This window comes from Lontra canadensis, unplaced genomic scaffold (assembly GCF_010015895.1).
Source record: "Lontra canadensis isolate GAN:19392208 unplaced genomic scaffold, GSC_riverotter_1.0 scaffold24, whole genome shotgun sequence".
Taxonomy (NCBI): Eukaryota; Metazoa; Chordata; class Mammalia; order Carnivora; family Mustelidae; genus Lontra; species Lontra canadensis.
In genome coordinates, this window is record NW_022631018.1 from 7,661,974 (window position 1) to 7,676,314 (window position 14,341).

General features: G+C 54.9%; 1 protein-coding gene across 1 annotated transcript in view; it reads right to left on the bottom strand.

The window, feature by feature from the left end:
- Positions 1 to 14,341, bottom strand: part of QSOX1 (quiescin sulfhydryl oxidase 1) — a 34,272-nt gene that overhangs the window by 12,841 nt on the left and 7,090 nt on the right. The window contains exons 2-6 of the mRNA XM_032862721.1: positions 14,034 to 14,134; positions 6,030 to 6,075; positions 5,374 to 5,476; positions 3,796 to 3,886; positions 1,474 to 1,619 (exon numbers count right to left, since the gene is read on the bottom strand). Of these exons, the coding sequence (XP_032718612.1) occupies positions 1,474 to 1,619; positions 3,796 to 3,886; positions 5,374 to 5,476; positions 6,030 to 6,075; positions 14,034 to 14,134 (487 nt within the window). The remainder of the gene's footprint in view (positions 1 to 1,473; positions 1,620 to 3,795; positions 3,887 to 5,373; positions 5,477 to 6,029; positions 6,076 to 14,033; positions 14,135 to 14,341) is intronic.

Below are 14,341 nucleotides of genomic sequence, written 5' to 3' on the forward strand. Positions count from 1 at the left end.
TGTGTTCCCTCTCTTGCTGTCTCTGTCAAATAAATAAAATCTCAAAAAAAAAAAAAAAAGACAGAAATACTTGAATCTGGTTACATCTCATCCTCAGTGAGGTCAAACCAAGGCGCCCAGGCCTCATTTTAGCCTTTCCACCCACCACTCATGCTGTGGAAAGGCTCTCTGACACCAGTCTGAGGCCCAAGCCCCATCTGGAAAAGCGGCAGGTCTGAGAATTCCTCAGCCTGCCCTGGAGGGGCTGTGGGACGGAGCTACTTCTGCCCATGGACAGGATGGCTGGGTCTGACTATCTCCGCCAGAGACCAAAGGAGGTTGCCCACTCACGAGCTTGCTTTGAAGTACCAGAGGTAGCCCTACTCCCCAAGGAAATCAAGGGGGTTTGATACCTGATTTTTAAAAAACAGGCAGTAATAACAACAACACTAAATTCTCTAATCCTTGTACAATCCTTTTGATTTTTCTCTCTTCTGACAGAGAGTCCTCAGGGCAGGTGACACCTCCTGGTCACGGCCGCCTGGAGGGAGGGTGTGAAGACCAGCAGCCACGTGAGGGGACACCCCGGGGGAGCTGGCACCGGGAAGCACCGCTTTCCACTCCACTGTCCCGGCCCGATGTTTATCGCCGAGCAGATGGCTCAGGAGCAGCGTCGTCACAAACAATTTTCCCCTCCACCAGCTCCAAGTGAGGAGACAATGCCTCCTCTCCCCACCAGGACTGGCACTTTCTGTCCCTCCCTGTCCCTCTGCTGCCACACGCTTCCCTCCCCCGGCGGAATTCCCTGATGAGGCTGGCCCAGTGCTGTTTGGCCACTGGGGCCGGCAAGGGCCAGGGGCCGCCCTGCCGGGCCTCTGTCAGGGATGGCGCTAACGGCCCCACAGGGCAGCTCATTGGGCACCTCAGGCAAGTTTTGGTCTCCCCGGCCCTCGAGGTCCTGCCGGCAGGAGCCAGGAGACATCAATCATCTGCCCAGGGAGGGCACCGAGGCACCATCTGGCGCCATTTCACGGGCCATTCAGCAGCAGGAGCCTGACAGAGGGGCTGAGGCTGGCCTGGTTGTTTTCTCCTGGCATTTTGGAACTGGCTATTGTCTAGCTCCTAATGAACTTTTCTGCAATTAGAAAACCAAAGGGAGGGAGGGTCAGGCATATCTGAGTGCATGCCAGGCCCGCAGCCTGCCAAGGAGTCTGTGAACGGCAGAGGATGGGGACTAGAGCCAGGGCTGCCAGGGCGATGGCGCCGGAGCAGCGGCGAGTGCACCAGGGGCCCGAGACCGGACTCCTGAGCTGGAGGCCGGGGGGCCGCGTGCCTGGCACTGCCCACCCACTCCATGCACAGCTGCTTCTCCTGCAGAAGGGGGCTCCTCAGAGCAACTGCAGGAGGAAGAACGTGGCAGGCTTCTGTAGGCGGGAAGGCGGGATGTGGGCAGGGGGAGAGGTGAGAGGGGACGGAGGGACAAACAGCACTCACACGTGGACCCGAGAGGCAGAGCCATTCCGAAACAGCAAGTAGCAAGATGGGAAGTCAGTGACCCCGAACTTGCTCACCACATCACCCTCCGTGTTCAGGACCCTGCGCACTGCTATGCCTTGGTGCTGGGACAAGTCCAGAGTCACCTGTGGAAACAGACAGACATGTTGGGGGCAGGGGCCCAGCCACTGCGCAGAGGGAGCCCTGGGCGGGCACCATCCAGACTCTAAGCCTTTTGGGGAGTGGACGAGTGTGCCGGCAGTCTCCTGCCACCAACCACAACTACCCCACAGGCGACAAGAGGCACTTGCTACCCAGGACAGGGGCCTTGGAACTGTGCACACCACACGCCTTGAATTCCCTAGGGCAGTCCAATCTAATGCAATTTTCTTTCTAATGAAAGTAATTTGTAGAAGGCATAATAAAATGTGGTTTAATTTTTATTCTTATATTTACATGGCTTTCTATCTCTATTCCAAATCAGAAAAACATACTTAGACATGATTTTATTTTTATAAAGAAATAAGGGGAAAAACTGTGTGAGCTAACATTTACTGAGAAGGTATTATGACTGTTTATGGATCGCTTCATTGAATCTTCAAAATAATGCTATGAGATGGGAACTATTATTAGGAGACCAAGCCGGGGGCTGCCTGCGTTTGCATCCTGGCCCCACTGGCCTAAACCTCCCCGACTCCATTTCTTTACTTGCAAAACTGGAATAATAACACACATACCAACCTCAGAGGGCTGTTAAAAGGACCGAAGGGGTTAATTTTATGAAATGTGTAACAGTGACTGGGGCATGTTTAAGTAACTGGGGTATATAAGTGTTCATTAAAAAACTAAAATGTCTTGGGGCGCCTGGGTGGCTCAGTGGGTTAAAGCCTCTGCCTTCGGCTCAGGTCATGATCTCAGGGTGCTGGGATTGAGCCCGCATCAGGCTCTCTGCTCAGCAGGGAGCCTGCTTCCCCCCCCCCCCCACTCAGCCTGCCTCTCTGCCTACTTGTGATCTTTCTCTCTGTCAAATAAATAAATAAATAATCTTATTAAAAAAAAAAAAACTAAAATGTTTATTGCAAATGAGAACACAGAGGCTAAGCGGTGAAATCAAGTGCTCGGGGGACAGAGGCAGGAAGTGCCGGGACTGGGCAACGCACCCCAGTTCAAACTTGCTCCAGGGTCTGGGCTCTAGACTACTGAGCCCTCCTGCTTCTCACACTAACCATCTCTGAGCACCTCTGCGTGGACACAGGGTACCTGGCCCTGCGGGACAGTAGGGAGAAGATCTGTTTCCAATGAACATTTATTAATCACTTCCTCGTCATTAGGCCTGGACTGGGACCCCAGAAGGGTCAGGAAGTCCTTCAGCAAAGCTCCGTGCCCCTCCCCATCGCCCTCTGTTTCCCCTCTCAGGGCTCAGAGGCCTGGAGGCAGCCCGCAGCGCCCTGGATATGCTTGAGGAATTTCAGGAGGAAAGCATTCGGAGCCAGCAGTGGAGTTTAATCTCATCTCCACCTCGTGCCTCTTCCGCGTCCCTGCATTGCCTTGGGACTTCACCCGTGGCCTGGCCCGTCCCCGCTCGGCGTCTGGGAAAAGCCCACAAGGGGTGTAGAGAAGTCTGTGCGCCAGCGGCAGACTGGAGAGCTCTCTGCATTAGGCCAGGGGAACGGATCTTTAAAAAGCACCTACTCTGCGCCAGCTACCAGTCCAGGCCCTTCCCCTAACCTGCCTCGTTTGTGCCAGCCGTGCTCTGAGGAAAGGGAACGATCACGCTTTCCAGACAGGGAAACAGGGCTTGGGGCAGACAGACAGGTCACCATGGGGCAGTAATTCACACCCGCCTGTTCCGTTACTGCTTCCTCCCCGGCCCGAGCTCTGACCACCCCTCCCCACACCCAGGCTCCAGTTCCGCAGGGGTGGGGCGGTGAGGAAACCACCAGGCTGGCGGCACTCACGGACCTGGTTCAAAGCCCTGCTCCACCAATCCACTGGCCCGGGGCCCTTCAACCTGTTACCCGATCATCAACCTTAAATGTGAAGATTAGCGACTACGTGCGCCGCACTCTAGTCCGGGACTCAGTGAAGGGCGGGTGTTGCAGAGGCGCGGTCAACGAGGGAGATAAAAAAGACAAAGGTTTTCCCTCGGAAAGGCCCAGCTCCCACACTTCCTGGGTCCTCCAGCAGGGGTCAGGCCAGTGCTGCGCTAAGACGTGCACGTGGCCGAGACCCCAGAATTCACCAGAACATCCCAGCCCCTGAACTCACTGGGCTCCCTGCTGACGTCCACCTTGGGGTTGCAGGGACCCTGGGGGAGCTCACCTCTCTACCCAGGTAGGAGCCTTCCTTTTCAAAGATCAGGGCCAGGTAATCTTTGTCATTTCTCGCAAAGAATCCATCAATCTCCTCCAGCCTGCAAGAGACAAGAGTGGCAGTGACCTGCTGGGGACAGCACGCCTGTCACAAAACTATGGGGGCAGCCATACATCCCTGTCCTGTTCCCACTCGAGGCTCCATGGAAGTCGCCCCCGCCAGCCCTCCAGGGGGAGCAAGCCAAACCCTTAGTCTCAGAGGACGCTGCCTCTGCTTCCCCACAAGCTGCTACTCCGTTTGGCCCACATTGTTGATTCCCCCCCCCCACCCCCGACGCTGTCTCTTTTAAGAATCTGGAGTGAGTACGAGGTGGCCTGGGGGGGAGGAGGAGGAGGAGGAGGAGGATGGGAGGGGGGCTTTGAGACCAGCAGTCTCTGTGTTCTGGTAAGGGCAAGGCTGAGTGAATACAGACAATGTTTAGGACCCATGAGGTTGGCAGGTTTTCCTGACCTGCTGCTTCTGAGATCCGTGGGACTGAAAATACACCATGAAGGATGTATGTGCATGAGAGAGAGAGAGATGGACACGGTCACTGAGAAATGTAAGTAAGGGCAGGCTGGCAGGAATGTTTCCTGTAGAGAAGGGGTCTAGGGCAGCCCCAAACCATACCAAGACTAACACTGGGCCCAGGGTCTCTGTGGGACCCTCTAGGAGGAGGGACACTTGGACAAGCTGAAAAAAAAAAATTGTGGGTTGGATTCAACCCCAACTGACACTAGCATCACAGTCTCTCGGCAGGACTACTGCTTTCAAGAACATGAGTAAATCGATGTGGGGGGCCTGGAGCCCCAGCGCCTGCTTCAAGAGCCTCCTCAGGCCCTGGGATCTTCCCTGTGTTCTGAGGCTGGGCTCCCTCCAGCAGTGCCTGCTGGTACCCAGATTTGCTCCTTCTTGGCAGGAATCCCTGAGGTGGGCTCTATCCTGTCTCAAGTTCTCATCTAGGAGGGCGAGACCTAGTGCTCTCAGTTTACCCTCTGTGGGAGAGCTGAAGCGAGGCACCGTGCCCTTTCCTTCTAGAAGAGGCAATCTTGGAAGCCTGCCTGGCAGGCAGATGCGGGCCACCAGCCGCGTGGCCCACCCCCCAGTCACAGCCACCGCTCAGAAAGATGACCACTTCCTCTTATAGGCAGGGCTCCCTTTTCCTCTGAGCCTTCCTTCTTCGTCCCGATGTCCACTCTGTCAGTGCCCCCTCTGGGTAAGATCCTGTGAAGTCTGCTGCACCCCACAAACGTTCCTGAGCACAGGCTGGGAAAAGCAGAGGCAGGCATGGCCCGGAGAACCCCCGCCCATCTCTTCCTTCCCTTGCACCCTTCCGCCCCATGAAGCCAGGGCTCTGCAGGGAGGCCCTCCAGCGACAGGGAGTCTCCTACCAGCGGCTCCAGAGCGGCTCCGGGCTCTAGCCCACAGAGGGTCCGCCCCAGACACAAAGGCCTTCGTATCCCCTATGCAGCTGTCCCCGCTACCCTCTCACTCCCAGGCCTGAAATCCTGGCCCCCACCGCACCACACCTGCTCCAGCCCCGCATACCTGGCAGGCTCCAGCGGGGGGCAGGCGGGGGGCCACGTGTCACTATGGGACTCCAAGGCGTCAATGAGCCTCTTCCGCAGCGTCTCCACATCAGCACCAGCCACTGGATGAAGACGGACATGGGGGAGGGGCGCATGAGGAGGGAGGAATGATCCCAGCGGCCTTGTCAGCTTTGCTGACACAAAGGGCCCGGGGCACAGGCTAGTTCTGAGAGAAACAGAGCATGGGTCATTCCTTCTCTATTAGAGCAGTGCAATGGAGTCTTCTTCTGTGGCCCTAAGTTACACGAGAAGACCCATCCCTCAGAGGGCAGGAAGCAGCCCCTCGGCCTGGAGCCCGTGAGTGCTTTTCCCCGGAGGATGTCTGCTCTGTCCCTCTGGATGCCAACCCCATTTTGACATGACGGGTTAGTCTGGGTTCGTGGCGACCCTCCCCTCTTCCCAGGACCCTGAATGGAGCAAAACAGAAGGGTTTCTTCAGCCCCCTTTTCCAGAAGGCATCGTCCAGGCTGGCCGGGAAGGCCCCAGGAAAACACAAAACTCCATTTCCACTTAGGAAACTGTTCACCCTACGGACCTTGCTGGGCTCTCCTCACCTCAGCAGGAACCCAACAGAAAGAAAAAGAAGATATTGACAACTGGAACCAGGACACCCACCTGGCAATGCTGATCCTGAGCCATTCTTGGAAAAGGCCTTAAAGAACTGGAAGCAAACACACGGGCAAGAGTCAGTAACACACGGAGCTAAGACTCCCACACGGGGGCCAGAGGGATCGGTGTCTGAGACCCGCTGCTTACTAAAGAGGCTGACTTCGGGCAAATGGCTTAACTTTTTTGAGCCTCAGTTCCCTCATCTGTAAGGAGAACAGGGAGGTATCTACTTCTGGAGCTGGACGCTGATTCCTGTCCCCACTGTCTGCGCATCCGATCCCCACCCCCATGGCTCTGACGCACCCGGGACACACAGGAGCAGCCTACACACTCCACAAGTGGCAGACAGTCTCTCCGACTTGAAACGAATGAATGAAAATACTCATTGCATGACTGAGTGGATGAGGCTGACTTAACTGATGAAACAAAGTCACTTCATACGTCCCCCGGGAAGTGTCAGCTGCCCTCTGAGGCAATCTGTCCACCATCACCAGCGGCTGGGGTCTGTCCACGGAGAACTCCCAGCCTGGCTCGGCAGACACCCCGTGAAGGGAGGGGTCTCCGGGTCAGGTCCTGCTGAAGGGTGGGCCTGAGCCCCTGCAGACACAAGTCTAGTTACAGACAGGTCAACTGAACTCATGACTTTGCCCCCTTTTCCCATTTACAGGATACTCCGGGCTCAGTCTGTCACCTCGTTGGGCAAGAGGACAGAGAGAACAAAGACAACTTGTCAGAATCTGGGCTTCTAAGTGGCAAGACTGCTGCTAGAGCTCTGGCCTGTGCTCTCGCAGGCTCAGGAGGGAGTCAAGTTTAGTGGTCCTGACAGACAGACAGCCACCTGAGTGTCTGGCAGAGAGCCTGCGGGCCAGGAAGAAGACTCTTCCTGAGATCTTCTGGGGCCACCTGTAGCTTCCTCAGGCCTCTGCTGCAATGGCATGGCCATCCATCTGGACTTCTCCCAAGCTGGTGGTTGAGTGGAGGCCCCAGGGTCTACCAGACCTGGGCACCAGACCTGGCTCTGCCATACCCCTGCAGGGTGACCTTGGGCAATCCCTTCTCATCTTTAAGACAAGGATGGCGCCATCACCTCAAGGAACTGCTGTGAGGTCTCAAAGATGATATGTCTCCAGTGCTTGTGGCTCATGCATACAGTAGAGGATTAATACATGTTACCTGCAGGGTGATTATCACCCCTTTCCCTTGTTCCACATTCTAAACGCTAGGAAATTCTGATCAGGGGCGCCTGGGTGGCTCAGTGGGTTAAAGCCTCTGCTTTCGGCGTAGGTCATGATCCCAGGGTCCTGGGATCGAGCCCCGCGTCGGGCTCTCTGCTCGGCAGGGAGCCTGTTTCCTCCTCTCTCTCTGCCTGCCTCTCTGCCTACTTGTGATCTCTGTCAAATAAATAATCTTAAAAAAAAAAAAAAAGGAAACACTGATCAGCTAGCATGTATTTATTCTAGTCATTTGTAGGCAGAACACGAAAATCTGGATGTCACCTGCCCACCTTCCCATGTCTTGCCACCTGCAACCTTATCCTGTTCCCCCAGCCCTTACCCGGCTCCTAAGTCCTGCTGTTTTATTCTCTTTTCTTAGACCATCAATATAAACTTTTATTCTGGGTGGAAACCATCCGCTGATACATGTCATGTATATTTATAATAATATCCTTTGCAGTCACTGAACAAATTTTGAGTGAGATTATACGTTACCCTAACACTTGTAAAAATGCTCACAAGTTCCCTGAACGGTGGGAATTCACAGCGGACCCGCGCCGCTACAGCTGTTATTTTCAGCAGCGTGATCACTTTTCTTCGGCCACCACAGCCTCCCCCGGATCTGAGCAGGTGCCTCACTGCAAGGTGGCTGGCCTTACCGCCATCAAGGGGCAGCCTGTGGCCCCTGTGGCTGAATGTTCTGAGGGCCCAGCTTGTGAGGGGTCAGGCAGGAGCCCCAGCAAGACTGACCCGGGGAATGCAGGGACTCGGAGACACAGTTCTTGAAGTGCAGGGTCACGGGAAGTCCTTCCATGTCCTTCCATGTTCCCCTGTGCTGTCACACACACGGCCTTCCCTCCTGCCCTCAGAAGCCTCCCATCTGCCTTCCAGAGTGACGACAGCACTGGAGCTCTGGCTCCCACTTCATGTTCTGAGGAACTTTTTTCTATCAATTAACCTCTCTTTCCCCTTTCTGCCAGCAACTTCCCTAGGCCTGCAAGTAGATTCCGATCCTTTTAATCTAATTCCTTAAAAAAAAAAAAAAAAAAAAAAAAAAAAAGGGACAGGAAGGACAGGCAGATGGGAATCGAGAGAGGCCCTCCTCTCTGCTCCAGTTACGGCATGTCCCAATTCCCTGCGCTGACAGATTTCTCGAAGCAGTGTCTGCTCTGCCTCTCCAACTGCCCCTCTCTGATCCCACTGTACCCCACCCCCGCCACTTGCTTTCTCTGCTGTGTCTCATGGTGGCACTGCCTGCCCTCCCCACATGGCCAGGGTCTGCCAAGTTTGGTACCACATATGCTGATGTGCTGCTCCTTGGCCTTCCTGCTGCCACCTCCCTTGATTCATCTGACACTGACCAGGCCTGCTTGGCCACCTTCCCAGCCTTCCCCTAGCCCTGTCCTAGCCACTCCCCTGACTCCTTTCCTGTCTACTGCCCCCAAGATCTCTTGCCCCAGGCTCTCCTCCTGCCACGTATCAGCTCAACACTCTTCTCTGGGAAGTACTGTCACAAACATATGTGTGTGTGTGTGTGTGTGTGTGTGTGTGTGTGTGTCCATGTTTTTGAATGAGGGAGCAAGTAAATGAGTGAACAAACAAGCCTACTGTTTATCTTCCTTGCCAACATCATGTACTTGGTCTAAATGATTTGCCATCTGAACCCTCTGTCTCAAGTCCTCACCTGTCCTAGACTTGTTTCCTCCTGGTGCCCTCCACACGGGTACCAGCCCCCCAACCAAGACTGAGTCATCATCCCTCCCCCAACTTGTTTCTCCATCTGTGTTCCTTGTCTCACCCCATGTCCTCCCCATTAACCAGACCAGCATCTTCTCCCCCGCAACCTCCATCTGCCAGTCAGAGGACAAGATCTATGAATTTGACCTTGTGATTCTTTAGCACTGCTCTGGGCCGGCTGCCTTGTCCGGACCAGGGCTTACCACCTATTTCCTAGACTAATGCAACAGTCCCTACCAGTCTGTGAGCTCAGAAATGTTCATCTGCTCCGTCTTTTTGTTCTCCAACTGCTCCTCATTGCACTTTGCTTAGTGGCACTGTTCTAGTCTGATCGTGTCCCTCCTCCTCAAATCTCTTCCACGACTCCCCATTACCAGTGAATAATGTCCAAACTCACTGTGCTCAAAGCTTTCCAGGATCTGACCCAAACTCTGAAACTTACCTTCCACTGCCCTTCTTTCCTACACTTTGGCTATGATGGGCCTGGAACCTGAACTTTCTTTCCTTTCTTTCTTTCTTTCTTTTTTTTTTTAAGATTTTATTTATTTATTTGACAGAGAGAAAGAGATCAAAAGTAGGCAGAGAGGCAGGTAGAGAGAGATGGGGAAGCAGGCTCCCTGCCGAGCAGAGGGTCCGATGCAGGGCTCAATCCCAGGACCCGGTGATCATGACCTGAGCTGAAGGGCAGAGGCTTAACCCACTGAGCCACCCAGGTGCCCCGAACCTGAACTTTCTTGAGGACAGGACCACACTTCGGCATCTCGGCAAGCCTCACAGTGTCTAGGACATGGAAGTACTCAGAAGACATCTGTTCAGTCCAACAGAGAACCTCTCTGTCCTTTGATCACCATAGATGCTCATGTGAAAATCATATTAAAATCTAGTCGGGGCACATTTTTGTCCTCCTATTAAAAGGCATCCTTCTTAAGTCAGCTGTTGGAGGCGTGTGCCTCCCTAGGGGAAACCACCACCACTCCTTGGGAACAGGTATTTAAGATGTCAGCAGTGAGTCTTCTTTTTTCCAGGAGCGGTTGGCACCGGGACCCTTTCCTTCCATCACTAGCCTCTGCTCTCCCCAGCGCTGGTGCTCCTGGAAGGCCTCCATGGCTCCCCAAAGGCATAAGCTGGGTCTTACCAAACTGTCAAAAATCAACACCAATATCAAGGAGCACCTTCCTTTCTAGGAGTCAAGGCTGAACGGGCAGCACGCTTCCCAGCAGCAACCATCAATGACACTGAGGCCCAGCTTTTAAAACAAGTTCCAAGGAAAATGACCCCATCTCCAAACAGCTTACAGTGAGCCCAGGAGGATCCACACGCCTAACCATTCCTACGCTGGAGACTGATTGTGGAGGAGGCCGGAGGACAGCAGGGGGGTGGGGGCCCATATTCTTCCTCCAGAGAGAGGCAGGAGTCACCCCCTCTGACACCTCCCCCATCACAAGAGCCACATAAGGTAACAGCCGAGCCTCTGTACCCCCAAAGCGTATCCACCTCCCAGCCCTGAGTTCGGGGCCCTGCCATAGCCCTGCCTCAGCCCTGCCTCAACCCTGCCCAGGAGCCTCTGCCCCAGCCAGACCAGTCTTCTCAACTTGTGACACACTTCTGCCCACACAGGGCCTCTGCTCTTACCTCCTCCCCGGCTGGCATTCCTCCCCTCCTAGCCCAGACCCATACATCCTCCAATACCGAGTGGAAGTCCCCTCTTCTCTGACATGTGAGGGAAAGGGCTCAGTGAGCCCAGGTGAGCTCCTCTGGCATCTACCGCATACGGATCACTCACCGCCTGCCGGCGGGCTGGTGAGCACTGAGCCGGGCCCCAGCAAGTACTCACTCAACTCACTCAACAGCTGCTGATGGATGGACAGACGGACGGCCTAAATGCAGCACCCACAGAGGAGCTACCGGGAGCTCCACAGGGTGACTTAGGGAGGAGACAGGACAGCGGGAAGGAAGCCGAGTGACATTAACTGAACTCCAAGTAATACCACCCGGTGTCTCCTCCCTCTCGCGTGTAAGACCTCACTTCACACTTGGCAACAATCCTATTAGGTATAGATTCTATCATCCCACTTTTTAGAGATGAAGGAAACTGAGGCCTGTCGCCGAGGCACTGTTAAACACTCTGAGTCATATCGAGTACATACAGTAGTAAGCTGTGGGACCAGAATTTGAACCCACATCAATTACCTAAGGATCTTGCAAAGGGGAGATTTCTGTCCTCTCCCACCCCAATGTTGATGCTTTCTGCAATCTTAATCCCAGCTGGACCTTTGGCTACAAGGGGTCCTGATGGATGACCCCCTGAGGGCACTCCTGTGGCCCATGGCAAGGCCCCTCCCCTCGAGGTCCAGCCTCTAGGTTCCCTAAGCGCCAGCAGGAACCTGCTGCCAGCTAGTTCCTCCCTCCCTCCCCCACACCTTTGTTTTCTTCCCGCTGAGCTCGGCTGGTCTGAAGGGCCCCTGACACAGCAGGCCCTGCAGGGCCTGGTGTTTGCTAAACAGGCTGGGCTAGTGGAAGCTCATTGCCTGCAAATGGTGACAAGGGGCAGGAGTCGGAGGAAAGGGACAATGACATATGTACCTGGGGGTGGCCCAGACTCATGTGTGGGTCTGTGTCCATCATACCAGCAACACTCTCTCTTCCCCTGTTCAGTGTGTGCCCTCATCTTAGAGTTCTCACAGCCTTTATGCATAGGAGTGAGGACCCGCCCAGCCCCTGGGACGCAGCAGACAGGGCCACAGGGTGCTCTCTCCAGCCCACTGGCAGCCAGGCTGACCTGGAGGGTCTGCACCGCTTTCCAGGGAGTCCAGCCATGATGCCCACAGGCACGCCAGACTCTGTGGAGATCTACGATCTGTAGAGAGCGGCCTTTTGCAAACATTAGAAGCAACCTAAACTGTAGCATCAATTTAGTGAATCACAGCTAGTATTAAAAGAAAAATTAATTTAAAAAATATATGGAATAGAAAATAGTAGCGTGTACTGCATTTAGAAAGAATGAATATCGTTTTATGAAACTTTCGAGCTGGCGATCACACACAAACCAACGTCTGGGTCTCTCTGTGAAGTGTACGTATCTTACTCGGTCGCGCCTTAGAGCAGAGACCCAGCGGGATCTAGAAGCACTTGGCCCCTGGGGTAGAGGCCAGAGGACAGGGCACTGAGGGCCTCTCCCGGCTGAAAGTGAACTGCCAGGCCCAGCCAGGCACTGCCCGTGTGGAGGCTGGGGAAGGTCTAGACAACCAGCTCCGGGCCCTCCCAGCTCGCATCCCACAGCCAGCTGGGTGGGGCAGGACATGATTAATCATACGAGGCATTCGGGCTGCGTGTGCTGCGTGACTTGGGTAGGCGCCGGGAACTTGGGGACCTCCCTCACACCCACCGAGCCCCAGCCTCTCCCAGGTAGAAACACCAAGCCTCAGGTGCCAGGTCCCACAGAACCTGCTTCCTTCCTCCAGATGTCCTCACCCGGCCCTGGCACCAATGCCCGTCCCATTCCCAGGGGGCTGGACCCCCAGGGCCAGTCCTCGCTGAGAAAAGCAGCAGCCTGTGAATGAGGACTCTTCCAGACGCACCGGTTTTCCCACAACTTTTCACACAGGGCTGCTCACCCTGGTTCAGCCAAAGCAACAGAGATCCTCGTCCGCCCCCGAAGAGTAATTTGGAATATTTTCAGTTACATGTTTTAGGACGAGGATATGGTAAAGCAATGGCCCTGCCAGGGAGGTCTTTGACTTGAAAGAGATGACTGATAAGCCATCTCTCTCCTGGGACCTCTAAGTGATATGGCAGGACCTGTTCGCCAGACCAGCCTGGTCTCGGCTAAACCTGGGGCCTAGCACTGGCCCCAAGCGGTAACAAGAACGTTGGATGGAGCCCTCTCAGTCTGTGGGGATCTTGAGCCCAGAAGGATTTCACTGGGCATGAGGAACAGAAAGGTCACATGGAGTTCAAGCTGGACATTCCTGCTGGAGTCAGGCTTTCCAGACAAATTCTCTTGGAGTAATTAGGCTGAGATTCGGCTCATGGTTCTGCTTGGAACTTGAGGACCCTGAGCTCAGATATCTTGTTCAGGGGACAATACTTGGCATTTTAGCTTTCAGAGGCCTTTCCGGATTATTCTTAGTGGTTATAGAAGAAATGCTTTTCTAGATGCCATTCTGGTAGAAAGAGGCTAATTACAGCTGGAGGTAGGGAGAGAGGTTCTGATTCTTTAATTTGGAAGCAAACTAATTGCATTATAGCTGGGCCTGAGCCCTTGGAAGGCCACTGAGTGTAACTGCACAGCCTTGCCCTTCTCGGCTTCCCAGAGCCCTGGAAGTTGTTCAGATGGTAATTAAGCTGTCGATGTCCCACAGTGGGCAGGTTGTCAGACAAGGCCTCACTGGAGAGCTCACGCTACTTTCAGCCAGAGCCGGGGTGACAGAGCCCTCATGTGCCGGGTGTGATGGCTCCCGTGATGGGGATCTCTGCTGCCTGAGGCACTGGCGTTTGACCACGGAGTGAGGCTACCCGGACAGGTCACTTCTGAGCTACCTGGATTCAAGGCACTTGCCTGATGAGGAGGAAGCTTGCTGGTATTTTCTGGAAGATCATCAGGCCTCCTGAATCTGATCTTGACCATGAGCAGGTCAGAGCCCGAACTGGGGTTTATAGGGTTAGAGCAGGCCTCTAAGGCTGGGAGTCAGGAGGGAGAAGAAATGGAAAGAGGCCCTTGGGAGCTGCGGGATCTCACCAGCCCAGGCGATAACCACCTCACAGCTCAAATCAGAGTAGCTGAAACCAGCCCATCATAACTACCCTCCCCTGCCACAGCCCCTTCCTTTTTAAAGGGCAGAACTTGCCAGACCCAACGAACCTCCCAATTCATACCCCTGTCTGCCTCTGTGGCAGGGGTCTCTCCAGCACGGGGACAGTGCCCCAGCGGCTGTGACCAAAGCTGATCAAGCCCAGAAGCACGGGAGGACACCACGGAGCTCAGGGGCTAGGGGGCCATGCGGCAGCCGGCCACACGCTCCTCCAGCAGCACACCTGCTCCCCCGCCCCTGTCACGCACCCTCACGGTCGGGAAGCCGGGGATGTTGAAGTCTCTGCAGACTGCACTATTGGTCTCATCAGCACAGTCCAGGGCAGCGAGGTTCAGGGCGGGTCTCCAGTCTGGAAGGAAAAGAAAAACAATGAGGTCAGTAAGAGGGGCCGGCACCTCTGCCTGCTCACCTGCCCCGTGCCACACTCCAGCCACACCAATGCCCAGAGCACCTGCCCCTGGGGCTCTCCCGAGGAAGGTCATCCCTTCCTCAGGAACGCTGAGATGGTCTGGTCATCCCACACTCAGTCCGTGCTTAGGACGTGGCTAAGTAGCAC